Source organism: Anas platyrhynchos, chromosome 3 (assembly GCF_047663525.1).
Source record: "Anas platyrhynchos isolate ZD024472 breed Pekin duck chromosome 3, IASCAAS_PekinDuck_T2T, whole genome shotgun sequence".
NCBI classification, from domain to species: domain Eukaryota; kingdom Metazoa; phylum Chordata; class Aves; order Anseriformes; family Anatidae; genus Anas; species Anas platyrhynchos.
In genome coordinates this window covers 34,108,009-34,134,621 of record NC_092589.1, presented here as the reverse complement: position 1 = coordinate 34,134,621, position 26,613 = coordinate 34,108,009, and the positions used below count along the sequence as shown (strand labels likewise).

The 26,613-nt window shown below is 35.4% G+C and overlaps 1 protein-coding gene across 8 annotated transcripts in view; it reads right to left on the bottom strand.

The window, feature by feature from the left end:
• The window catches only part of BIRC6 (baculoviral IAP repeat containing 6), a 173,593-nt gene that overhangs the window by 78,787 nt on the left and 68,193 nt on the right, over nt 1-26,613 (bottom strand). For 7 of the 8 annotated variants that reach the window (XM_027453918.3, XM_027453921.3, XM_027453922.3 and 4 more), the window contains exons 34-51: nt 26,452-26,583; nt 24,391-24,606; nt 21,128-21,311; nt 20,518-20,673; nt 20,027-20,160; nt 18,629-18,782; nt 17,855-17,971; nt 16,907-17,061; nt 15,593-15,719; nt 14,678-14,788; nt 10,469-10,602; nt 9,319-9,446; nt 6,652-7,214; nt 4,550-4,725; nt 3,926-4,022; nt 3,551-3,745; nt 2,274-2,474; nt 1,353-1,632 (exon numbers count right to left, since the gene is read on the bottom strand). In XM_027453918.3, the coding sequence (XP_027309719.1) occupies nt 1,353-1,632; nt 2,274-2,474; nt 3,551-3,745; nt 3,926-4,022; nt 4,550-4,725; nt 6,652-7,214; nt 9,319-9,446; nt 10,469-10,602; nt 14,678-14,788; nt 15,593-15,719; nt 16,907-17,061; nt 17,855-17,971; nt 18,629-18,782; nt 20,027-20,160; nt 20,518-20,673; nt 21,128-21,311; nt 24,391-24,606; nt 26,452-26,583 (3,260 nt within the window). The remainder of the gene's footprint in view (nt 1-1,352; nt 1,633-2,273; nt 2,475-3,550; nt 3,746-3,925; nt 4,023-4,549; nt 4,726-6,651; nt 7,215-9,318; nt 9,447-10,468; nt 10,603-14,677; nt 14,789-15,592; nt 15,720-16,906; nt 17,062-17,854; nt 17,972-18,628; nt 18,783-20,026; nt 20,161-20,517; nt 20,674-21,127; nt 21,312-24,390; nt 24,607-26,451; nt 26,584-26,613) is intronic. The other variant, XM_027453924.3, reaches the window with a different exon arrangement.

The window sequence follows — 26,613 nt, the reverse complement described above, 5'->3', positions numbered from 1 at the left end:
GCAGAAATTCAAAATTTGTTAATCATTGCATTTTCCACCCCCATCTCTCTTATTCTTTAACAATGCTGTTCAGTATTCCTTTTAATAATAAAACAAACCTACTGTAACTGGATCAATTTTTTTTTTTTTTGAACTATGGGAAGCTTGTACATGTATCTTAAATGAAGTTTACACTTTTATTTTAGGAATAATTTATTCCAAAATATTCATCATTTAAGAAAAGGACAAGTTCCTGACAACGTCTAAAAGAAAATTATATCCAATTTTATTTAATATATCTATCATGTTACTCACATTAGTTTACTGGGATACTTAAATTAAGCTGAAAACCATGATAAAAAATTTCAGGATGCTCACAGTGTACACTCACTCTTTTAGATACTGCTTACCTTTGTGCAACTGTAAGTTAACTTTTTTGAAGTACAAATATAACAATAGTATAATTGGTTATAGTAATTTGTTTCACTGCTATTCAAGATCAAGGATCGGTTTCAGCTATATGGCTTTTATTAAATATACACCAGATAGTGTTCATGGTCTCTGAATTTCCATACTCCCTCAAAATTTTTCCTAATGGAAGCTGGTATTTTAAAACTTTCCCATGCTCTTTTCAAATTTATAAACATTAAAGTTCAAAGGTGAAATATTCCAAAGTCATGAATTTTAACAATTTAGTAAGCTAAATCTTAGTGGAACCAAAAAACCTAAAACATTAACCCATAGATAATGAAATTCAAAGTTGGAAAACTCAAATACTGACTTTAAGGCAGTCCTTAAAAGTTGAATTATTTTACAGATAAGGAAGAAATTCAAGATGTCACCTAACCAAGTAAAAGCTTTTGAAAAATCTTGCTGATATGCCAAAATTACAACTTTCAGTTCGTATTTCTCAAATGTTTGCGAACAGAAATATTGGATACAAATTGCACAATACATTTTACTGCCCTATTTCTATTCCTGCATTAATAGTCACAATGTCAGTCTCCTGACTTCAGTAGAGATAAGAAATATGCTGTTAGTTAATTTTTTGAACTACCTGTCTACACACTGAAGAAACAGAACTGAGTGCTTCCCTATCTGTTGTATTCTTTCATCAGTACAGGGACGAAACACACCCTTTTACACATGCAGATTAAGTACGCTGCAAAAAAAGTGAGAAGTACTGCTTACTGTAAAACAACAGAATAAAAATCTAAGATATTTATAACAAATTCTTTAAACGTTCAAATTTAAATGTAAAAATACAAAGCCAGTTACTCATGAATACAGTTTCCTACTCAGAGCAGAGAATAGCACAAAGAAAAGCCACAAACTGTTCCTCCAGTCTCAGACCACTGCTATCAGAGGCTCACCTTGTTTTAGAGACCTGATCCTCAGAGGGAAGGAATGGATTATTGACTGTTGCAGACGAGGTGTTTCCAAAAGCTGTGAGGCCCAACAGTTTGATTTGAGAGAGGCCTAATGTACTAGCATCCCGTGGACGATGGAGACGAAGACAGACAGCTGAGGCAACTTCAGCTTTTACAAGCTGGATTTTTATATACGTGAGACCACTTGTGATAACAGGAGTTGACAAAGGTAACATATTGACACCATCTGCACTTATTTCAACAGATACTGATGAAGGGCAAGCTACAGAGTAAGATAAGAACGTTTAATACTACTCAGAAAATGGTACTAGTTTGAATTTTAAACATTAAACATGCATTCCTGTTAAAGATACAGAATAAGATGATGAGAATTATCTTAGGCTAACACCTCTATAGAACTGCAATTAGAATATTTGTCCTGTGTGGTGACATATGGTAAAATGCATAAGCATTTTGATAAATGGTTTATATTAGGTCATTCCAAAGATTTAAGATGAAAACAAGTCCTGTCAGTATAAATACCTAATTTTCCCTACTTGGGCTATGACATTAAGAGCTGAAAAACTACTTCTCTCATGGTTTATTCCAACTGCCATGCCAAAACAGTTTGCCTGAAGGCTCCTGATCAACATCATGTTCTTCCAAAGTTTTGAGACATTTGACAATTTCCATGGCATATTTAATGTTAATGCCACAAAAGATATTCTAAGCTGTAAGAAATCAAGCAGAATCGGAGCTTTCAATTCTCAAGAAAAGCAGAGCTATCAAGCTTTTCAACTAATTTTATTGTCATTCTTCAAACAATTTATCAGTTTTAGTTTCTCTGATTACACGTTTTCTATAATTTCTAAATTTTACCCTTCAAATGCTCAAATCAGCATCAATGTTAGCAAATCTACTTACTTGCAAGAGAGGCCAGATGAGGCTGGATATGGATCTCTTTGAGCAGCACTGCTGCAGGAAGATGAATTGTAAGGTCACACCAAGCTTCCTCAGGTAAAAATATGTATGACCACGCAGCAGATCGAGCTCTTCTATGTGGAGGAGTAGCCTGTAACAGCACTTCAGCAGGTTGGGCAGTGGGGCTGCTTGAGGTGATTGAACCTTCAAAAAAACAGCGGTATTTACATTATTAATATTTATTAATAAATCCCAGATCAACTTATAGCCTGAATTGTGGAAAACGTTTTTCTATCTCATCTATTTTAGTTTATTCATACATTCCAAATACAATAATGAGAACTGCTTAAGTGTTTTACTTTTTGCTATTTGCTACCAAAACCCTAAACTTTCCATCAAGATCTAATCACAACAACAAACTAAAGCAAAAGATGCAGTTTGACCAGCATGCTTAGAACCTGACCTCCGTTAATTCATAGTTAATGTAATGAAAGTGTTCAAGGTTTAAGTATTAGAATGGTAACAAATACCTTTATAACTGAAGTCTGCTAACATTTTTCTGAAAAAGCTCTGTTTAACATGAAAACCTTTTTTCTAAAATAAGGCACCAAAACTGAAAGCCTATGACCACATGAACTATATATTTTTTAAATCTTAGTAGGAGTTAAGAATGAAAGACATCGGCTATGTATTCTAGCAAGTTGTATGGCACACCAAGACCAGATCTGTGCTGTCTTGATTACACACATGTGGAGTATTTTACTTTAGAGCAACTCTAGCCTGGTCCCATGACTGAATGCTTATTGGAGGCGAATTCCTGGAGTACACATTTTGACAGGCTATTATTCTAAATGTATCCAGTTCGTGTCTGAGAACACCACATGATGGGGATCCATCAGAAAGTGAAGAAAATCAGAAGGTACACTTGAAAAGAATATTTTACTTTCAGTTGAGAGTATGAAGACAGATACACTCATAGAAGAGTGCGAATAACTGCAGCACTTTGCAAGGTTGGGGGTGAGGCATGCAAGAAACCACTGTGATATATCTTTAGGACTCTTACTACTTAAAGGAATTAACTACCAACATTTGCAGGTTCATCAGATTTATCTCTTCAAGATTTGTGAATGGCAAAATAGGAGATTTCTAATGGTCCTATATTTTGCCAAATTATTTTATTTGATTCTTTTAAATTTGCATGAGAGGACTTTCTGTTAAGTACATAATAAAGATTCAAGCGGACACTGGATATTAATTCAAGAGAAGGTTGTATCACTTACCCAAAGGTGCAAAATTGTGAATGCCCTCTGCATTATCAGGCTCAGAAGCTAGCACTCTGGCTTTCAAACTGCTGTCTGTTGCTTTGGTGGGACCAGAATCAAGGAATTTCATAATAGTGGAAACCATACTTCTTGCTGTGTTAACAATTGCTCTTGTGCTCGTTACCATGTTGTTACAAATAAGCTGAACACCGCCTGTGCATAACATGGTGGGAGAAAAAAACACTGTTCAGAAGCCTGCAATAGATTCTAAGCAAGCAAAAGTATATTTAGTAAGTTTGCTCCTCCAGACACATAGCTTATTCCTTCTTTAAATGCCATAAAAATCTACAATAAATCTTTTACTTGATGCACCCAAAGAAAAGACATTCTTACCCATATCATGAAACGCCTTCAGTGCCTCACTGGTGTCTAAGACTCGTAAAATGAACCAGAGCAGTGGTTCAGACAACTGACATGTGGCCAGAGAACCCTAGAAAAAAAAAAAGTTAAGAAATACACAATTTCATACAGAATTCATACGACATGAAATACGCTTGGCTACTCTTAAGTCTCCCCTTTTAGCAGGCAAAAATCGCAGAGAGGAAATCCACGACAGTTGAACTTTCTACCACAAACTCACCGTATCACACTCCAGAAGGTTCACTCCTACATAGAAGCTTTTGTGATATGGAAAAGACTAAACCACCAGGTACACAGTTAAATGGAAATAAGAACATTGGACATTTAAAACACCCACTAATATGAACACAATAAATGCATTTCCCACTTAAACACAATGAAACAGTCATCTTGAAAAGCCTTTAGCCAGGAATGTTTACAGGAATGTCAAAATGCCCTTAAAGAAACTCTTTATCTCCCTTTTCACCATAATCGATGTACGAAGCCTTCTTACTTTCTGCACCACAGTGACATGAGGTTGGAAAAAGTCAATTTCTTTTACATAGCAACAGGTAACCTATAATTACTTTAAAGCACTTAAAAATCAGGGAAACCTACCTGTCTTCCCATGTAACCACAAGCCATGTACGTAAGAATTGGCTGAAGCATCACTTGCACCGTTGTTGCTTTTTTACTAAGTGTTGTCAGGATAGTGAACAACCCATCTCCAACTGATATCGCATCTAAGCCACCGTGAAAGTTTTCATGTTTAGTAAGATGTAAGCCACTTGCACCTTTGTGAAAACAGAAACAGTTCAAGGTTCAGAAGCTGAGACCTAAAATACTATTACAGCACAGAGGAAACCTTAAAGACATTTAAATTCCATTTCAGTTAAATATTCACATTGATTAAAAACAACAAATAGGCTAGTTTTCACGATCATATAATTTACTATTGTTGTTCCTAGGCCACTTAATATATGTATTCCTGCTGGAAATACCTCTCCTTGAACTTTCCTTCTCAATGTTAGAGTTCAGGATTTATTCAGCAGTATCAACTCCACATTACTGAAAAGGAGGAAGGAAAGCAGTAGAATAGTCTTCCCAAAGACAGATTACCTCTGTAAATATAACTGTCTCACAAAGCATATGACATCAATTTGGAAGAGCTTTTAAAAGTGGTTTTAGACTGGAGTTGGGGGAATGGATTTCATTTCCCTGCCCTTTACAGGAACTGGAATTATACTAACAGATAATAACATGGAGAATGTATTTAAGTGATCTTTGCAATGTGCCTTACAGAAACATTTTGGCAAGAGAATTGACAGCTATAGTGCTTTAATCACTTATAAGTTGTCAGGAAAGAAAATACTGGTATGCACTGGAAGCGTGGAGACAGAGAGAAAAGTCTGTTAAGACTCAGACTCTGCAGGGTCTAGAGAATTTAAAATAAATGACAGAGCTGAAGCCAACTAAGGTGCTGTGAAGATTTTGGAACAAGGGGAGGGTAGAATAGGATGGGAATACTGTAACCTGTGTGATTTTCATAGTCTGTCAATGACAAAGCATGAAACCCTAATGAAATAAATAGACAAGTCAGTCACAAAAGGTAGACGAACACGTTTTAACTTCATGCAACAAGTGAATTACTCGAGGTTACTGTGGTTCCTGACCTACTGGCGTGCCAGGTGCAGTAAATCAACATTATTAGCTGAAATTTTGACACCAGAGGCACCACACATTTGCTGAAGTCTTCCAGTTCATCCTCCCTAGGTAGCTAGCATTCTGCACTAGCCATTACACGTTTAAATAATAAATGCTGATAACTGATTTTTGGATCATCTATAACATTGGCAGCAGACTTGGAAAAACATTTTGTTCAAAGAAATTGTCTGGAGAGACCTTAATGCAGTTTTTCATGAAGGAACGAAAATCACAAAGAGCTTTGTTATTGTATCTTCCCAAAATACACACACACACATTAGTTGTAATAACCTGTATCAAAAGACCTTGGGGGAAACAATCCATTGAAGGGATCAGCTGGCCCAGCACCCAGAATTCTATGAAAAACATATTGAAACAACAGTATCTTTCCAAATTTTAAAAGTACAAAACATTTGCTGAACACAAATTTAGAAAGTCGTGGTTTAGAAAGACATCAAAGTTGAGGAGAGTATTTGAATTTCCCCCCTGCAAAAACTCAGAACAACCAACAATTCCCAGAACAAACTACTTTCAGTATTCACAGCATATTTGTGACATGACACCAACAATCCAGAGTAAAGGATAAGATGTTCTGGAATTAATTTCAGGAAGGTTCCAACAATGCGATTCAGGCTTGTAAAATGCAGCCTGCTGTTTAATTTGACTACTGGAGATTAATACTTTTTTCACTGTTGCTCTGATGTCAGATCACTGGTCTGGCATTCACACATTTTCATCCAAAGACTATGCTGCTTTCAGATAATAGCTTTGGTTAAATAGTTTCATACTTGCTTAAAAGAAACCAGCTTGGAAAAGGACAGAGATACCTTATTTGAAATACGAGAAACAATACAGAACACAACGTTTTACAACTATTGTCTCTGAAATGGAGTGCAAAATCTTTGTCTATCCATCTTCAAAATTTTTTTCCGCGTTTATCCAGTGGTTTGATTTGTGCAAATAATCCACCCCCCCCCCCCCCCCCCCCAAAATCATTTTGGTTACAAAATACCTACCAATAATCATTGCCATAGCGCTGCTGTTACACTGGCCAAGGGCAGACAAAATCTGGCTCATGATTTGTTGGTTGGCTAACACCAAGTCTGCCACATACGCAGTTGATCCTTGAACGTTAGGATTGCTTCCATTGCCATCTTTGCCTCCTGAAACCTTTTCTTCATCAGACACACTGTCTGTAGTACTGCTTGCTACTGGCACACGGGCACTGTATTCTCGGTTACTGGAAAGTGGCAGTTGAACTAAAATGTTCACCAGCTTTAACAAATCAAACATAAGTTGGTCCCTTGTCATTTCTCCACAAACTGCTTTGGCATCACCTGGACGGATAATATTGGCAAAAAGTCCTCCAAAACAAGCTCGAGCACCCACAGAGCTGTCTGAGCCACTGCGAGACATCACTTTGTCCGAACATGTAATGTAATGATGCACAAGGAACGTTATAGACTCAATTACTGCAGAAATAGTGCTAACTGACACAACTTCAAAGTTCTGTTCCAGGGTGAATTCCAAGAGTTTCACTTGTGCATCCAAAGGCCCCTGGCCTGTCTGGAAAGCACCCCTGAAAGAAAAAAAAAATAGGAGGAAAGATATTTCATTATTTAACATCAACAAGTTAAACAGTTTTATATTTTTGTTTGCCTAAGTTTTAAGGATCGAAAAGCACACTAGACATTCAACAAATGAAAATGAAGCCATTTTCAGAATTGCATGTTGAAGCATCAACTGATATTTCACATAGGTCAAGCATTCTTAACTTTTTTATATACCAGTCGTTACACAGCCTGTGGAACCGCTTCAAGATATCACTTGCTTGATACCACTAAAGATGAAAGTCTCCTTTGAAAGTCTTTTTTTTTTTTTCTTTTTTCTTTGTTTTTAATTGACTAGTTAATTGTGTGGGTACAGATTTGCAATACATTCCTATTCGGTTTTTGTGGGTGAAAAGTTTCATGTACTTGCACGGAAACTTCACAGGAAGAAGTCATATAATACTAAAACCATTAAGAATTACTTCCTGTCCTTTTCTTCCCCATGGTAGAGGAAAGAATGGTCAGTTTTTAGTTATCCAAATAGTAACTATAAGTAAAACCATAAGAAGACATTCCCAACTGTCACAGGTAGGTGCTTGTAGGTTGATTACTAAAGGGATCTCTTTTTATTTTCCCAACTGTTTTTAAATATTTAATGGTAGACTGTAAAATAAGTCTTTTGAATCAGTGTATTTAAAAGAAAGCTGCTAATTCTTTAAATGCGGTTGGGTTACTAACTTCTAAAATACTTTTCTGTATCTTTTGACACTGATCAATCCTACTATAACTTTTGTCTATAAACTGCCCTGAAGAAAATATTTGCCATTTAAATAGTTCTAACAGTAAAACATTTTCTTCATCATCAATCTTATACATGGTACACGCAGATATGGTGCAATTCAATAACTGCCTGAGGTCTCAGAAATAACCCTCTAAACCTTTTTTTGGTGCTTTTATTTCATTTTTTGACTTTTGAGTCCCACCTTTGGTTTGCCTCAAAAAGCCCTAGCACATTCCAAAAGCTAGTATTTCAGAAGGGTCATCAGCTTATTTCAAGTAGATTATGGTACACAGACATGCATTTTAAGATTCACTTTGAATTAATGATTTTATTGTACTATCATATTTTTTGTCTAAGTAATAGATCATTAATGTAGCCTGGTGAACACCACCCATCCAATTCAAATTACTGCGGTAAAATTTCTTAGAGAAGGCTGAAACAGTTTTCTGTATGATTAAAGGATAGATAACACCGAAGTGCCACCTACTGGGAAGCCAGAAACAGAAGAAGCTCTTTCCTAATTAGATGAAACTTTTGTCTGGGGATGTGCAGAACATCAACAAAATCAGTAATTCCTAATGCACTTCAGACCACACAATTGCAACATATCCAGTGTATTGCCATATACAAAACTGTCATGTGCCCACTGAGGAAGCACAAGAAGGAGCTTGAAAGAGACTAGCTTAGAAAACTAGCTGCTCTCACAGAGGGAGCAGCAAGATACTGGGGCTGTTCTCCATTAGCAGAGACCGAGATAATGTTTGAAATGCTGTAATTGTTTCAATACTGGTATGTAAACCCTCTCATGTTGGCTGGAGTTTTGAGCAACCTGGTCTAGGGGAAGGTGTCCCAGCCCATGGCAGGTGGGTTGGAATTAGATGACCTTTAAGGCCCCTTCCAACCTAAACCATTTAATGAATCTATGATTATAAAAGCTAATCATGTTATTTTCACAATCTGAGAATAATTTGCTTAGCTTTTCATTAATTCAGGCCTCTCAGGATTCTTTTTCTTTTTAATGGGTAAGCTCATCAACAGCATTTTTATTCTAGGGATTACTGTAACAGGGAAAAAAGGCCTACATTTTAGCTCTAGATGTTATAAAACTCCAACCTACTGCTTATTGCTTTCATTCACTGTCCCTCACGTAACGGCCACTATGTGTGGATTCCAGGTGAGCTCTTCCACATTCCAGGAACTGCCTAGATGCACGGGTAATGCTGCAAAGATCTCCATCCATATGTAACTTGCCAGTATGATGAGGGGTAATGTACATGTTTCAGTTGTGATTCACACTCACACAGATTTTAAAGACAAAGAGTGTATAAGAACAAACAAAAGTCAAGAATTACCTTTCTGTTGAAAGTATATGTATTAATTTCAATAAAAATTCACTGAACATCTGAGGACAAGTTGAAGAAAGGTGCACTTGTAATCGAGTAAGAAATTCTTGCATAGCTTGTGTAGCTGTTGGCCCAACCTAGAGGAAAAAGCATTTTAATAAGTACATATAAAACTGAAAATGTCTTCAAGAACATTTATTCCGAGCAGGAAAAACATTTTCTAAGAACAAGAGTATTACGTATTGCTTTATGAAAAATTTTACAGAGTTTTCACAAGAGAACTATTCTGTATCAACTTATACTATGTGGTTTTCTACTATTATCCATGAGTAAAAAGCAAATAATTCAGTTCTTCGCCTAAAACTCATTAAGCATCTTGAGAGTTTATCTTTTCAGCAATGCAAACTATGTTTCAAACAGAACATATTGCTGTACTAATGTGAATAGATTTTCACAAACTATACATTTACATATATGTGCTTTAACTGGTAGTCCTGCACAACATTTAAGTTCTGGAACAGCCTGGAAAAGACTGGAAATTCTAATTGTTTTCTGTCTCCTAAACTGGTTTTGGGACTACTGTCAAATATTACATACAAATAAGTTAACTTGGGCTTTTTTTTTGCCACCATTCACAAATATCTCAAAGACTGTAAAGAAGAGAAAACAATTAGTTGAAATTAGAAAAGAAACAGTAGAAACCACATTAATTCAGAAAGCAGGTAAAAAATAGAGGCATGGGAGGTTTTTATTTAAAAAAAAATATATATATGGAATTTAAATTCTGGATATTCAATGTTAACCTTGTTTTCTTCATCCCTATCTAACATGATTTCAATAACCTAACTTATTGTTAGCGTATATATAAGCTAACTGTTGTCATTTTTCTACACATACTACTAAAAATCCTCACATGGAACACGTTCACGTAGCATTCTCTCCATGTAGCAAGTGTCTATATAGTTGTAAAAAAGAAAGATTACTATTCATACTGGATTACCAATATGAATTTCCCTATGATTGTTTGTAAGAACCAACTAAAGCTATATAAAAATAACAAAAGCAAGCTAAGAATAATACATTATGAATAGCATATTTATGTCACGTGTATTCAAAACCTACTATGAAAATGTATTCTGTTATTTTAATTGGTGATTACCTGTGGACTGTGTTGATTTGTTCCATGAGGATTAGTGCCGGAAAGAAATTTCACTAACACATGAATGAGGTTTGGATCTGACACCAACAGTTGGGCAGTACTTTCCTGAGCTCCAATGGCACTGCTTGGACCAGCTTAAAAATAAAAGCTGGAAAATTAAATCTCTCATCTTAAACATTAGGAGTAAATCCAACATTTATACTGTATACCCATTATACTTACTGCATTATGCACAAATATTCACAGTAGAATCAGCTAACAGAAACTGGTTGCTCAGGACTACCATTTTGAGTAAAGAGTTTTTAATTAGAAAAATACAGTTACTGTTATAGCTACCCCCAAAATATTCCATTAGTATCTAAAGTTGCTAAAGCAAAATTCCCAAAAGCAGAGTTTCATTTTGTAGGAAAAATATTTAGAGATGTTTTGACTTCTTTTTTCTTTGCCAGTCTACCACTTTAATAAGGCTTAAGTGCATTTCTTAGTTTGACAGGCAGAGACCACATGTCCTATTATCCTGTAAACAATCAAGGTATTGTTGTCTGTGGCACATTCAGAGACTTCTCATCATCGACTAACACTGCAGGGAGCTTAAAGGATAAGGGTTTTGAGGACCAGAGGTAGAATTAAAATATACCCTCCAATGATCAAACAAATAAGCTTTATTAAATGTGCAGCCTTATTCAGTAGTGATACATAAAATCAACTCAAAACACAACTTGAAAAAAGCACAGCTAACTACTGAGCAAAAAGACGTTCTTATAATGTTATACCTATCTAAATGAAACTCCAGGTTATTACATGCTGAAGATGTGATCTCTTTCTGACTATCACCATCCCTGGTGGTGTTGAAGGAAAGCTTGGACCTGATGCTTAGGGACATGGTTTAGAGGGTGACATTGGTTGTAGGGGGATGGTTGGGCCAAATGAGCTTGAAGGTCTTCCAACCGTAATGATTCTATGACTCCATATGCGAAAGAAAGACGATCAAAAGAAAAAGGTGCTCTGATACAGTTTGTCTGTTTATCAGACCTCATTATTCACAGTAACTTCCTTAAATTAAACAACAAAATACCAACTAGGAGAGAAACATTTCCATCAAAATGAGATTTAAACCCTGACTACTTCCATCTCAGCTGAAAAGTTTCCAGAGCAATTACATAAAAATAGCATTGGAAGGAGACTTGCTATTAGAAGAAATCCCTATGGGAAGATGGAAGAAGTGGAAAACAAAGATAATTCATACTAAGTTTTCCCCTTATCAAATGCCAATTTATTCTCAAATTGCAGACAAATTTCTTCCTTTATATGAATGCAGGAAAGTAATGCTGAAAGTATTTCTTGTGCAGCTATACAAATAAATTCTCATTGGATTTATCAATATTAGTCTTAGAATAATTATGTATGGCTCTGACTGATGGAAAGACAATAGCTGGAACTGAATGAAAGCAAGAAAGCACACCAAAGCATTACAGCTCCATTGTACTGCAGACAATAAGCCTGCTCTAGTTTACATTTGACAGTGCAAAAAATGGAAAAGCTAGGCCTTGTTTGGGTGAGGGAGAAACGTGGAAATAAATAAATAAATAAAAACGAATTGCATGATTTCATTGGTTCCCTGAAAGGAAAAAAACACTGATTTTTTCAGAACCACAGAGAAGAATTCCATTGCAGGATGTGCCTTGGAAACACCAGCCTGGGTGAACTGATCAAGTTCATTTTCCCCACCACTTGAAGCTTCACCCCCAAACATTTCCTGAAGTAAAATACTCAAAACACTAATTTTCCCCCTAAGAAAACTAGGTATGTAGGTTGCCAGTGGGATTTTTTGGTTGGTTGGCTTCTGGGGGCATTTCTGAGTCTGCAATGGTTCACGTTAAAAATGAAAACGCCACTCAGGTCACTAAAGACACTAACTTGCTGAGGCCATACCTCTCACACGTATGCTTGTTTTCTGTAACTTTTCATTGTTTCTATGTAACTGCATCACTGAAACAGCCTCAAACATTAGTTTGAAGCAAGATTTTGTTTTATTATTTCCAAAACTACCACGCATCCAAACTTATTTTGAAATAAGTGTGCAAAAACTCCCCAAATGTTTATTTGGGGAAGTAACATATTTTTGTGCTTTCCTGCACTGTTAAATGGTACCTTCAGAGAATCACCTATGATGGCCACAATCAGTGTGACAAGCAGCACTCTCATTCTGCGTTTTTTTTTTTCCTGTTTGTTTTTAAATACTAGAACTTCTCCAGAATTGACAGTCCACTTCATATCTTAAATCATTACAGAGCTATAGAAGACACAAGAAAATCTTTACTCAAAAGAAAGCCAACGTCACCTACATTTCATCAGTCTCAGGAACAATGTGTCTAAAACTATTCTCTCTAAATTGTTTGCTTATACTAAAATAAATAAATAAAACACATCAAAACCCTGTCTCTTCCAGCAAACACATTTTTGATAATTGTAAGTTCCTGGAAACTCCTGCAAGGCACTGTCTTTAATGGCTTAAGAGATGGATTATTGCTAGGCCCTGTTTTCAGTTAAAGCACATGGAAACCAAAGTCATTGATAGGAGAATTGCTCTGATGGATCCCACCCTCAATTGTCACAAAGTGGACAGAGAGTATTTATTTTCTTAAATATCATAACTCTGTGCCATCAAAATAGAATATTATTTTGAATTATTAGCTACTGAGGAATCCTGGCACAGAAGTTATCTGATGTGTGCTGAAACTTGCCTAGCTTCTGGTTCTATAGGTGAGTACAGGAAAAGGAGCCAGTTGGGGCCCAAATCTTAAAAACACCAAAATCCACAAACACATTCACACCTGTGTTCAATCATAGCAGTCACTTCTTAGCAGCTTTTTATTCAGATCATCACTGATCTCAGGCAGTTGCCTAATCAACTCCCACATACGCACAGCTGCCTATCAGTGTCAGAACACAGACACTGTCTCATACCACATGGAAGAGGTTCACGTATATCCAGTGGTGTACACAGCAAAATTTTTAGAAACTGATAGCCTACAGTTACAATTAGGGTGTTGAAAATACATAGGCATGTTAGGCACTGTTACCCTACAAATCAGACCATGTCCTGTTCTCAAATACCAAGACTTTGTGAATATCAGCAAAGTCTTCCATTAATCTGTCCTCAGCACCAACATTTAATTTAGTAGCAAAAGTTTCAGCAGATTTTCATGAGACTGATCTCTAAATAACATCACAGAAAAAGGACAAACAGTAAAATTTGAAGAAAAAAATTCACCCCTAAGGCAATGGTTTCAAATGGTGTTTAGGGAAAAAGATTCAGAAGCAGCTTTGTGGAAAACTGTTGAGTAGCTGTGTCAACAGAGAATGGCAAATTGTTTCAGAAAAGTATGATTTTAAGATGACTCTGGGTTTATTTCTTCTATAATTATTGCCTCTAGTCATATATTTGGCATGAAAACAACTTAAAAGAGCTCTCATTTGGCCTAACATGAAGGGTTTCAGAGATTCCAGTCTCCAAGTTCTTAATTCTTGGTATCTTCTTTAGTCTTGAGGACAAGGCCACAAACACATTCCTCATGACAGCTGTCATATGATAGTAAGCCATTAAGAAGCTTAAATTCTTCATTCAAAAATAACATCCTTTAATTTCTACCTGACTTGTGGCAATATCTCATCCACAACGGGAGATTATTTCTACTGTGTTATGGAGCAATATGGAGAATGCAAGTTAATCTATTGTGCATAGGGAAGTGAAATGAAATAGATGGATTTCATTCTGAATAGATCTGGCTTTTAGGGACTTATCTTCAGGTAGCTTAACATAAGCAGTGACTCGAGTCTGCATATTTATGAAAAATTCCTACTGCATCAGAAAAACAAATACTTCTTACACTACCTTAATCCTCACCCTCTGCTACCTCCACCCGTAATACAAAGCTCCCTCCCAAAGATCTTTAGCTAGGCCTAAAAATCCCTTTTGAAGACATTGCTAACTTAATTGTAACAGCCTTCTCTTTTACCACTAGGGTTTCATTTTTCATGGTACAAGCAGTCCACGGAGCCAACTTGATAAACTCTTTTTAAACCCTTTGAGGAAGAACCAGCAATAGTACTTCTGTGACAAAGAGAAATTTCTGGTAATCTTTCAGATGGAAATCAACACTCATTTGCACATTGTAAAAACAAACAACAAAAAACCCCACAACTTACCATTAAGCTGCATATTTGTCATGAGAGTTAGGCTATGAAGCACAAGGCACCATGTCCGGAGTAAGGTGTTAGGATACCATGCCAGAACTGACAGGAAGCTAGTTACTGAAGCTGTCAACAAAAACATATTTTACTAAACATTATTTTTCAGGGTATTAAAACAAATTTCTCATTTTGATTGCTGTATTTCTGTTTGTTTGTTCTATTTACTTTGTTTTGACTACTACTGTTCCAAACAACTAGGAAAAGAGGCTTACACCAGCACTTCACAGGAACTGGCCCACAAAACTTCTATAGTGCCAAAACCTGCCATCTCAGAAAAAATGATGTAAAGAAATATTGTATTTCAAAGGTCTTCACAGAACTCAACCGGTTCATTATAGTAGGCCTTAATGTTTTAGACCCTCACCACAAGATACCACAGTTGTTTTTTTTTTTTTAAACTATATAAATTACTTTATAAAAAAAATTAGACATTTTTTTGACAGGTCAGTAGACTGATGTCAAAAAGTAAAACAGCATCTCAATGCCTACCCCTAATATCAGATATTACTCTAATAGTAATAATAAACAGTTCATAGGATGGTGTACCAGGAGAAGAAATTTGTCAGAAAAATGCACACAGGTGCACAGTTCACCTTAGACTAAGAGGTGTTTTAAAAAGTCTTCTGGAGAGTAATGATGATTAAGAAACGCAACTTTTAAAATTTAATTTATGAGGAGATTACTCAGATTCAAGGAACCATCCCTCAGTTGCATATAAGCTATACATTTTTCATGCCAAGAAGGTAACGAGACCAGGAATTCTTTAATAAGAACACAGAAATCATTCTGTCACTGATCTTGACAAAAATACCAATAGGCAATAATTTCACCCCTCCTGAAAATGAATTTCCCCTATTTCATGTATTTTACCTTGATTCAAGGAAATTACAGGTATTCGATTAGCATTATAAAGGAAAATATCAGCGCCACTATCTTTACTTCCCGAGGAGCTGGAATTCAGGCTTAATGTGAGCCATAACTGTAGGAGAGATTCAAGCTGCAAAAAGGAAAAAAAGAAAAGCAGACCAAATTCAAATTTTTTCCAGAACTGCAGAGCAAAAAAATTTTCATTTAAAAAGCCTTATCTACATTTTCAACTGTTCCATGTCCTGTTCCACTGATAACAAAAATACACACTCCATTACTTGATCTTAAAATTCTGATAAATAAAATATTCAAGTAGAATTCATCATAACTAGCAACTTATTTTGTTATGCTTTTGTTATGGACTTTCAAAACATGGTTAAGTTTTTCTTAAAAATACAAAGTTGTACACACTGCTCAAAAATCTGTATTTTTTATTATCTGTGAAATCTTTTTATTGAAATACTGGCTGCATGTAAGCTTTTGGGATGTCTCAATTTGGGCAAGTGACATTTAAAAGTCAACTGAAATTATTCAAAAGGTATTCACAGAAGCCAATTTTACTATTGGGAAACATTCTTTAATATCAGAGAGACACAAATGCTTACTCTGAGTAACCCCCTTGAGGAAAATAACTACTTGGATATTCTAGGGAAACATCGAAGTCCTCTACCTCACAAACTGCATTTTGGATAGGGTATGTAAAGAACAACTGAGGATACAGTCAGCCATCCAATTAAAATATAAACAGGTAAGGTAGGTACCTGAGCACTTACATACAACATACCATGTTCCCTTGTATATTATCAAGAACAGCATTAAATCAATGACTTCTCAAAAAGCACACATCTCATTTTAACATTAGGATCACAGGATGATTTAGGTCAGAAGGGACCTCTAGAGGTTATGCAGTACAACATTGTGCTCAGGGAAGGGCCAACTAGAGACATCAGACTGGTTTGCATGAGGGCTTATCCAGATGGATTTTAAAAACCTCCATAGACGGCAACTGTACAACTTAGTGACATTCTTCACTAACAGTAAGGTAATCGCCATCCTTTAGTGAACCTACTAACTTGTTTTTAAATATGAAAATGTACTCCTACTTTTCTACTCTAACAATAAAGTCCCTAATCGTTAAAAGCCTTCAGCAGCTTATCTATGCCATTATTAGTACTGCTGTCCAGGACAACTTCATTAGCAATAAAGCACATAACCGAACAGGTTAGTTGCATTCTAAGTAGTAAGAAATACAGGAAAACAAGTTTCAAATTCAGAGAGAAATATTATCAAAACATTTCAAAGTTCATACTTCTATACCTGAACATGGTGGACTTGTAGCATGGAAAAGAGCTTGTTGAAGCATGCACTCAGCATTGGTATAGATGACAACTGTACAATCAACTGGGCATTTTGGTTAGCAGTGTGCAACCCCCTTAGCAATGAATCATCTGTTCCGCTAGGAGACTGGGTTACTAAAACAAGCAAACAAAAACAACAACATCAGTAAATAAATAAATAAAAAGTACGCACCCCCAATTATTTTGGGCAAGTTGATAAATGAAATTTCATGCTTTTTTCCTCATATTTTATACTTAAGGGAAATACACTTATTTTCTAATTTACAAGAACATCTTCCATGTGATGTTCATGTGAGTTGGACTGTTGACTACCCTATCATGAAAGCCATACTTCAATCAGACATTATCTTCACAAAAACTGCTTGAAAAGCAAGCCCAAAGAAACGTATTTTTAACAGTTTTTGCTAAACATGTGTTTTATAAGTCTTCTGGTAACACTAAATCAGCATCATGGGTGTTCTGACAACATAAGTTTACTGTATAGTTAAGTTCAAAATACTTGAGAAGTACTGAAAAGCATTTTCACTTCCATCACTGAATAGATGAAACAAGTACACAGCAGCTAACATTTCACAAATAATGAAGCTTCACAAATAATGAAGCTTCACAAAAATAGGAAAAAATGTTTACTTGCACCTGGATCAGAAAATGAAAGCAGTTTTTCCACTGTACTATTACAGCTTGTAAAATGAATCCTGCCTATCTGACCAATTTCAGAAAACATCTTAAATAACTTATCCACATAATTTAGAAGTCCAAATAAAGAAATATTTCTGAAGCTCAGCCTAAGAAGAAAATTCAAGTGAAATACAAATTTTTCTAAGCTGCTAAGTGACTGCAGAAAATAAACAGTACAAATTTCAAATGGTTATCATATGAAGAGAATTATTTGACAACATATAGTTACATGTAGGAGATGTGTTTGTTAACGCTTGCAGAATGGAATCAGCCTCCAGGGTGGACATCATTTTCAGCATCAACTCAGCCTGCTGTTCAAGTCCAACTTCTAGACGTGCATCTAAAGCTACACAAGGCAATAAACAGAGTAAAACTGAATTATATCAAAGACATGCATAGCTGGTGTGTCTAATATCCTGTACAAGCAATACAGATGCACAGTCCACACTAAACTGAAGAAAAAAAACTCAGTATCCCTGATCGGAAGATTCACTTTTACCTATGATGCAAGCAGAACATAGCAACTTACACTCTGAACTGAACATATGATTCTTATGAACATGAAGTATATAATTAATAAAATCACAATTTTCTCATGAAACACAGATTTCCTCTCACAGTCATCTTACTATTACACACAACTGAATCTACATGTGTAGACACTTTCTGTGAAGTAATTGTTCTCGAACAAGAACCAAAAAAAAAGCGTGCATTAATTTATTCCATCGGGTAGGGACAACTATACAAAATATCAGCCAACTAGAAAAGAGCTTCCAAAATTTGTAAGCACCAAGAATAAAAGAGTAATTTTTAACTGACCATAAGGGCATGTTCAAAAATTTTAGAAAATGAGATTATCTGCTGTATTTTAAATAAAAACCCCACAAAATATTTTTCTCAGTTATCACAGAAAAACTATGGCATATAAGAAATGTATTTCTTTTAGGCTGAAGTGTGGCATACAGTATCACAGAACAGACACCTCAAACAGTTCACTGCTCACCTTGAGAGACTGATACGCTCACAGTTTGTGATCCATTTTTCTCTGTAGTTACTGGTGGTTTTGCAACTGGAATTCCAACGCCTCCAATGTAAGGATTGTAATTGTAGGTACCATAATCAGCACCCCAGTAATCATACCATGTACTGCTTATAGGCTTAAAAAACAAACAAAACAAGAAAACATCAGCAACTATTTAGACTGCCCAAGTACAGAAATATTTTTTTTTAATAAAAACAGATATAGTAGTTACAAAAAAATTGGATGTAATAACTTTAGAAATTTTCATTTCTTGTTGCAGTACAAACTACTGTATCCTTAGTGATTGTCAAAATCCAGCAATTTATTTAGCTGTCTCAAAGATTGAGGGAAACGGTTTGAAAATGTTATCAACAGGATTTACTCACACATATCTACAATCCTGTGATGCTCCACTTCCAAATTCACACAGATATTTTGAGACATTATTTATCAAGACAGAATACATTACAAGTATAACAGTACTATTAAAGTACCTTGAGGCCTCGGTGAGGCTCAGTCATTATTTATACTGGGTTCTGTAAACTAAAGACTTGAACAATCTCTACTCAAATGTCGTAATTAAAGACACTAAAAAAGCACATGGATCACAAGAAAGAAACAGTAATATAAGAGTATTTGAAAGCATGTTATATATGCATCTTTCTAATGTGAAGATCCTGTATCAATTACCAGTTCACAGAAACAACAAAGCAGAAACAGATTTTAAGAAATATTAAGAATGAAGAAGAGTTTTTCTGGCTGTATTCTCAAGAACACTTGGGCAATAAGAATATATCCATGGATGAAGTGAACTGGGGAATAATGCCAAATTCCATTATAGTACAATAAAGAAGGGAGACAATAAAAAAAAAAAAAAGAGTGTGTGGAATAATTTGGCTGGGTGAAATTTGAAGGAAAAAAAATCTTTAAGTGAGAACTAATCAGTGCAAGGAGAAAACGGGATATAGAAAAAAGTAAGAAAATGTAGTACTGTCAGATCAAGTGGAAAGAAAAACAATTTAGAAAAACCTTCAGCCTCATTTATATTAAGGTCAATACTGAGGGGGTAGGAAAACCCCAAAATGAGAATTTCATCCTATTCAACACAGAGAAAAGGCTCAACATATTATTATGAAATTATGATTAAACTCAAAGCATGCTGTTTATATGGATATCTTCATGGAAAATATTGTGTGGTATACCGAGATATGAATATATCTGAGATGTGAACACAATCCTTACATTCTTTCCTACCATTCTAATATTAAGCCTTTATAAAAAGGTGAGAATAGGTCTGAGGGACCAAATATCATAACTGAAGAGAAAGATTTTTACTATTTCACATGTAAGGGCTACCCTGAAAACTCAAGTGCATCATACCTTGAAAACTTTGGCTGCAAGGGGATCTTTTTCCAAATCAATATCCAGAGGATCAATATCAACTTCCATCAGGTCTTGCAGTAATTCAAGGTCAATGTCTTTATCTTTTTCCAAAGATGATAGAGGTGGAGCACCTTTGAATGATTAAAATGGTTTTAATACTACCAAGTACCAATTATGAAACAAGGATATATCATATACTTTATGGGTAATGCTAAAGCTTTTAATACTCATAGCTCTTAGTGGAAAATTTTAATGCATACATCAAATCTGCCTTTTCTTAAATAATCAGAATAACAACCACATTTTACTGATCAGAGATATCAGTTGAAGAACTGCTCATATTTTGCCTTTGTTTTCAGAAATTAATTATTTCATCAAAAATTACTTACTAATATTTTGACAGATACGTAACAGCAAAGCTTTTTTTTAAAAAAAAAAAAACAACTTTTCAGTATGCATATATACTTCAAGATTATCGACTAATGTACCTGTGATGTCATGTGTCAAAGGTTCATCTATTGTTTCCACTAATTGAACTGTGGATTGCTGAAGAGAGTCATCAGAATCCCCAGCTGAAGCTCCAGCATCTTCTCCCAAAGCACCTTCTTCCATAGCTTCAGCTGCTATAGGTGCCAACAGCTCTCCTATGCATGACATTAAGCAGACAACTCAATTTCAAACTCCATTCCCATTACAAATTAGCATCCCTGCATCTAGGCCAACTATCTGTTTTATTTCATCTAACTAAATTCTCCAAGAGCTACTTCTTCAAAAGGAATGAGTTCTGGATAATTTTCAAATAATTGGGGTCACACACACAAACACACACGTGTACAATGTATATACACAATCACTTTACTTTTCAGTGCAGGAGTCATTTATTCAGGATTGACTGATAATCAAAAGATTTTAAACTCTATTTTTTAAACTCTATTTATTACATTCTCATCTCAATTTGCTCATGAATCATACTGTTTTTTTCCTCACTAACTTAAGAGTCAGCATATTCTAACAAAATAATAATTAAAAAAAAAAGCTATGAAGAAAGTCAATTTTCAATGTAAGCTACATACTAAAGAATATGAACTTAAAACAAACCTGCTAGAATATCCTGCAGCATGCACGTCAGAGAATACTGAGCCCATGCTCCTCCCCAAGAGATGTCTCCCCTGTTAAAGTCAGTTCCAACGAGAAGCAGCAATAATCTTTCCAACTGAGTTTCGTTTACAATCTCACATAAATGAATCGTTGGTCTTGTAGCATTTGCAATTCTAGCAAGAACCTATAAAAATATGAAAATATAATTAGATCGATTCTCCCCCATATCCCAAGAACGAAGCAATCAAAATCAAGACAAAATTTTCAATTATCCCTACAACTACACTCCAACCGATAAAGCACCAGTCTTCCTGCCATATGATGAACTCAGGGACCACAATTCGTCCATGAAATTCCCCTCTCCACTTTATTATTTGAGATTTTCACTGTCCATCAGTGAAAGTGCCCATCATTTCTGGCTCAGAATAAAACACTGTAATCCCGATTCTCTCACAATGTGTAGCTCTACTTTCTTTCTTTTTTTTTTTTTTTTTTTTTTTTTTAAGTCTTAAAAATTGATCTCTGGAGTGTTTCTGTAGCAATGTAAAGCTACAAAAATATCTCTAAATAACCTTAAAAATGCCTTGCTCAATCTTCAAAGATTGAGCAATTTTGGAATGAAAAATGGAACTGGACTACTACTTCATTGCTTAAGTGCCAAGAGGTGAGTCAAGCATATTTAAAAAGGTTACCTACTAAGGTCATGGATCATCTACAAATGCTCATATCTGCATGAAAACAGTTCTGAAGAGCACACTAAACAGCACAATAAAATCTTCTTTATAAAGGAAAATCCTACACACTCAGCCTTTAGAAAATACACAATATTAAAAACACAAACAACAACAATAAAACTCAAAATTTCTTGGACATAATACATAAAAAAAAAAGAAAAAAAAGCCTGTACCCAAAGTAAATCAGGCAGTAGCTGCCTTGTCATGGAGTCCAAATTCACAATTACTGTATTAAGTTCAGAGTGCTGTAATAAACCAGGCAAAGTTGCCTGGCAGTCTGAAATAACTACAAATTAAGATCATTTTCATTTTAAAAATAAGTAGCATTTATCTAATTTCAGATACAAGTTCCAAGAATCTTCTTGGTAAAGGTTATGGTCAAAAATACAGTCGTTTATAAGAGTACTGAACAGGGTTATCAGAAATAACTCTCAAAATTGATGACAGAGCTGAGTGGAATTATTAAGTCCTTTCAATGTTCCTTCCCTTGGTGCAACATCTTTGCTGTTGTAGTGCATTTGGACAATTCTGAAGCCTGGCAAATGCAGTACTAAGGAGTAAACACCCAGCTCCTAGTATGTCAGGCACAGCTCCTGCTCTGGGAAAAGGGTGCCAATTACACTCAAAAAAACAAAGTAGTAATTACACTGCTACAGGATTGAACTGGATATAGAATGTGACATTTAACTGACCACAACTTTTTCTTACTTATTACAACCTATTTTTTATTAATTCATGAATAAATTGGAGTTTGGCCTCAGTAACTGCATGTGGTAAGAAAGAATTGTCTGCATAGACCTCCCATTTCACAACAGAGGCCAACGTGTTCACCAAGACTCTTGTCTATAAGAGGCAATATCTGGGTTTGCTAAAAAGATTAAAAAAAAAAAAAAGGAGTTTTCCATTCCACAGTAACAGATTTTATGGATAAATGGTGGAAAGCAGACTTGACTTTTGGTTATTTGACCAACATCATCCTCACGTTACATTCAAAAAAGATTAAGAAAAAGCTCATATTTCTTCACCTTGGAATTGTGATCCAAAGTCAGCTGCCTTTTAGTTCTAAGATTCTAGGCCAAGTCCCAGAACCACCTATTTTTTTATTATTATTATTTTTTTTAGCTTTTTCATTAGGAAATTTACCCTATGATAACCAGTCTGTAGGACATTTACCCTGTGACAACCATACTCCATCTCCTAAAAGGTAGCAGGAGGTAAGTTATAGAGTTAATTCTTTAAACCAGCCAGGAAAAAAAAAAAAAAAAGCAACCCCCAAAAGTGTATACAAACTTTTTGCTTTCATTTTCTCTTGAAAAATGTGTTTGCAGGAGTTAAAGCAGCCTTCTGAATACCAAAATCTGAATAATTGACTCATGTTAGTGGAAACATACACAATAGAGAAGATGAGACTGTAAAAATAGCAATACGAGCAAACATTGCTCAAGTTCCCTCTCCAGATGGAAGGAGAATTGAAGGAAACTGGGGGGCTGCACGTTTCAAAAAGCAATGCACAAGAAATCTAGCTCACAGACTATGTTTAATTTCTCTGAATCTGCACAAAAGAAAGATTTTCCATACTGCTACCTAAAAGCTGAGATCCATAAATAAAGATAGAAAGACCACTAGTACGAACAGATATTCTGTCATAGTTACTATTGATAATCCTGTGAAAGAGAAAAGAATTTTTGCCAAGACCTGACTAATTGTATTTGTTTTTCAGAAGATAAAAAAAAAAAAAGGGTGCCATGTATGCACATCCAACTAGGAAGACATAACACTTTTATATACTTATGTCAACCCCATTCTAGGATTATAAAATCCCAGAAAACCCCTGGAAAGTATCAAGAAACAAGCAGGAAACAAATGGAGTACATAAGAAGCTTCACTTAAAGATCCCCATCATTCACAGTACACTTTAAAAACAATGCTAATTTCCTTACTGGGAGTTACAATAAAGATTTTTAGACATCCCTCAGAAATTACATGTTTCTACAACTGACATCAAAGTTGCAAGTGTGTTCTTACAGACAACTTCATGCAAAATCATTATAAAAAAGCAGAAAGAATTGCCCCCGAACTGTATAGAAAAATTCCCACAACTATCAACTGCTATAGAGACTCAGAATCCTGAATTCAGGCTAAAGGAAAACACTTACAACTGACTAATGGAGTGCTAACAAGATAACCACATACTTGCTGCTTATTCAATTTTAATACCGTGAAGATAAGTAATAGTTTTCATTTCCGTGATTTTTTTTAACAAAGAAATCAGATATTTTTTACTAGGTTGAAATGTTAGAACTTTACAAATATACTTACATGAAAATGTTTTTTTAAAAGTTAGTCTTTTTAGGCCATTTTGAAGCCAGCATTTTGTAAATTACACAAAAAGTGACAGATCAGGAAAAAACTACCTCACCACAAATTCCACTGCTACAGCTGATTTTTTACCAGCAAGCAAGCAAAAAAGCAGTGACAGAAATGTGGTTTCCACTGCAACTTTAGAATGATATTCCATGGTCTGTTTACCTTACAAACAAACAGAAGTAAATCTGCATGACAAGTAAAATCCATGGACAGGAGAAAGAGTGCCAGCTTCTGCACTACAGAAATACAACGTTCATGTGCCAGTGTAAAGGGAAGTGGTTCAATTTCTGGAGTTTCTTTTGTTGTTGATACTTCAGTATCCAAAGTAGAACGAGGCCATTCTGCAGTCCGACGTAAACGTATTAAATCCTTGAAGTGCTGTAGAAATTAAATTTGAAACAGAAGTTACGCATTTTAAGACTAAGCTTTGGATCTTCTCCCAGCAAAAATCTGAGGCAGCAATAACAGTAAAGGAGAGTCTAAGTATATATGCGAATCTGGAATGGAATTAAGGTTTTACTGGCAGAAATTTGTTTTGGCAGAATGTTGTCTCAGGTGACAGAGCAATAACCAGGTTATTCAGTTCCACACAAGTGCCAATTAAGCCTTTATGTTTGCCATAAAACATATCAAGAATATGTATTTTAGAAGTTCCTTTCTTGTTTCCACACCTGCACATAAAACTACTGTTAGCACGAAGTGAACGGCAGACAGAAATAGCTAACATGGAAACTTATCCCTACAAGAAGGCTGACTTTAGGTTCTTCACATTAGATAAATCATCAGCAATTTTTAACATTTTCAATACTTACAAGATATAAAGCATCCAACAGACACCATAAATCGAACTAACCCAATACCTGATCAGGGCTTTAACTACAACCTGTGTGACTGAGGGTTTATAAATTCAGTAGAGGAAAGAAGGTGCTTTTATTAATCTTAGTGCCCACCCAGGACACTCCAGAAGTTCACTGCATCAGCTACAAAAGCAGCATAAAATTAGACAATGAAAAGGCCTCTTACAATCTCACTTAAGTACTAGATACTGAAATAGACCAGAGAAAAAAAACTATTTATCAAGACAAAGGTTTCAGCTTTCTCCAAAATGCAATAAATGTTTTAGGTTACTCACACCATGTCATAACTGGAAGTGATTAGTAGGCAAAATAGTAAAAAATGCATGAAATGCAACTATCCAGCGTACAGTAATACCGTAACTAGATGTTAAGAAATTTCAAGGGGAAACTCTTTAGTTCAACATGCATTGTTGGATGCAACGAGGTTGCTATAAAGTGAAACTTAAATAGCTGGACAGCATATTTCAGCCAGTGAGTCATTAAAAGATGTCTCAAGGGGGCCACTGCTGGAGCAGAGCTGTTGAAATAGCAGCCCCGTATAACCTGCTGGAATAAAGCAGAAGATAGAACAGGAAAGAACAGCTCATGACAAGCAGAGTTGGTGAAAACTTAGGGCTTTATTTTTATATGAGTGCTTAAACTTCTAGGTTGCTTTTTCACAGTTACTGGAAATTTCTGTAAGATTTTTCTTCAGAATGCCTTTAAGGCCCACTATTCTATTATGTCATTCCACAGTCCTACTCTCAGTCATTCAAACAGACATTAGTATTCCTTGATATGTCCATGCTGCCATCTCCAGAGATCCCTGAATTTCTGCACCTTGTCTCATGGTCAAAATAGTTCTTTTACTATGATACCCACTCTCAGGTAAGTCTGGAGCCAGAATCTACATGATAAATACTTTTAGGAAGCTCAGAAAACATTCTCAAAAGTTGTATTTCTTAGTCTGGGGAGTCACTCAGATGGCAGGATTATTTTCTCATTACTCAACCAGAACAGCATCTGGAAGAGTACCACACATAAAAGTTAGCTGTATAAAATATTAATTTACATTTCTATTGGTTTACATTATCTAAAGTTTAAAGATACGACTAGCATTCCCAAAGCTGCAGGATTACTGGTCATTTTGGCTATGACCACCTTAAGAAAAAAAAAAAAAGAAACAACCCCTGTGGAAGGGTAAATATTTTTCCCAATGGAAGAAATTTCCACATGGCTGCTGTATTCAACCTCAGAATATCCTTGATAGCAGCCATGATGAAACACTTTCTAAAAGTAAGGTCAACATAGGACAAAAGTGACTTTGCAGGAACGGATCTTTTCACACATAGGACAGGAAGTCAATTACAGTTTCAGAGCATCATACCTTTGAAGTAGCCTGCTTTAGTTTTGCCTGTTCTACTAAAAGTTTGTATGATGATCCTTTGTTGCTTTGTATTTTCTCTTTTTCCATCTGTTCCACCAAAGCCTTCTGCTTTGCTTTTAATAAGTTAAGTTGCTAAAAGAAAATGTTAATAGGAAAAAATGA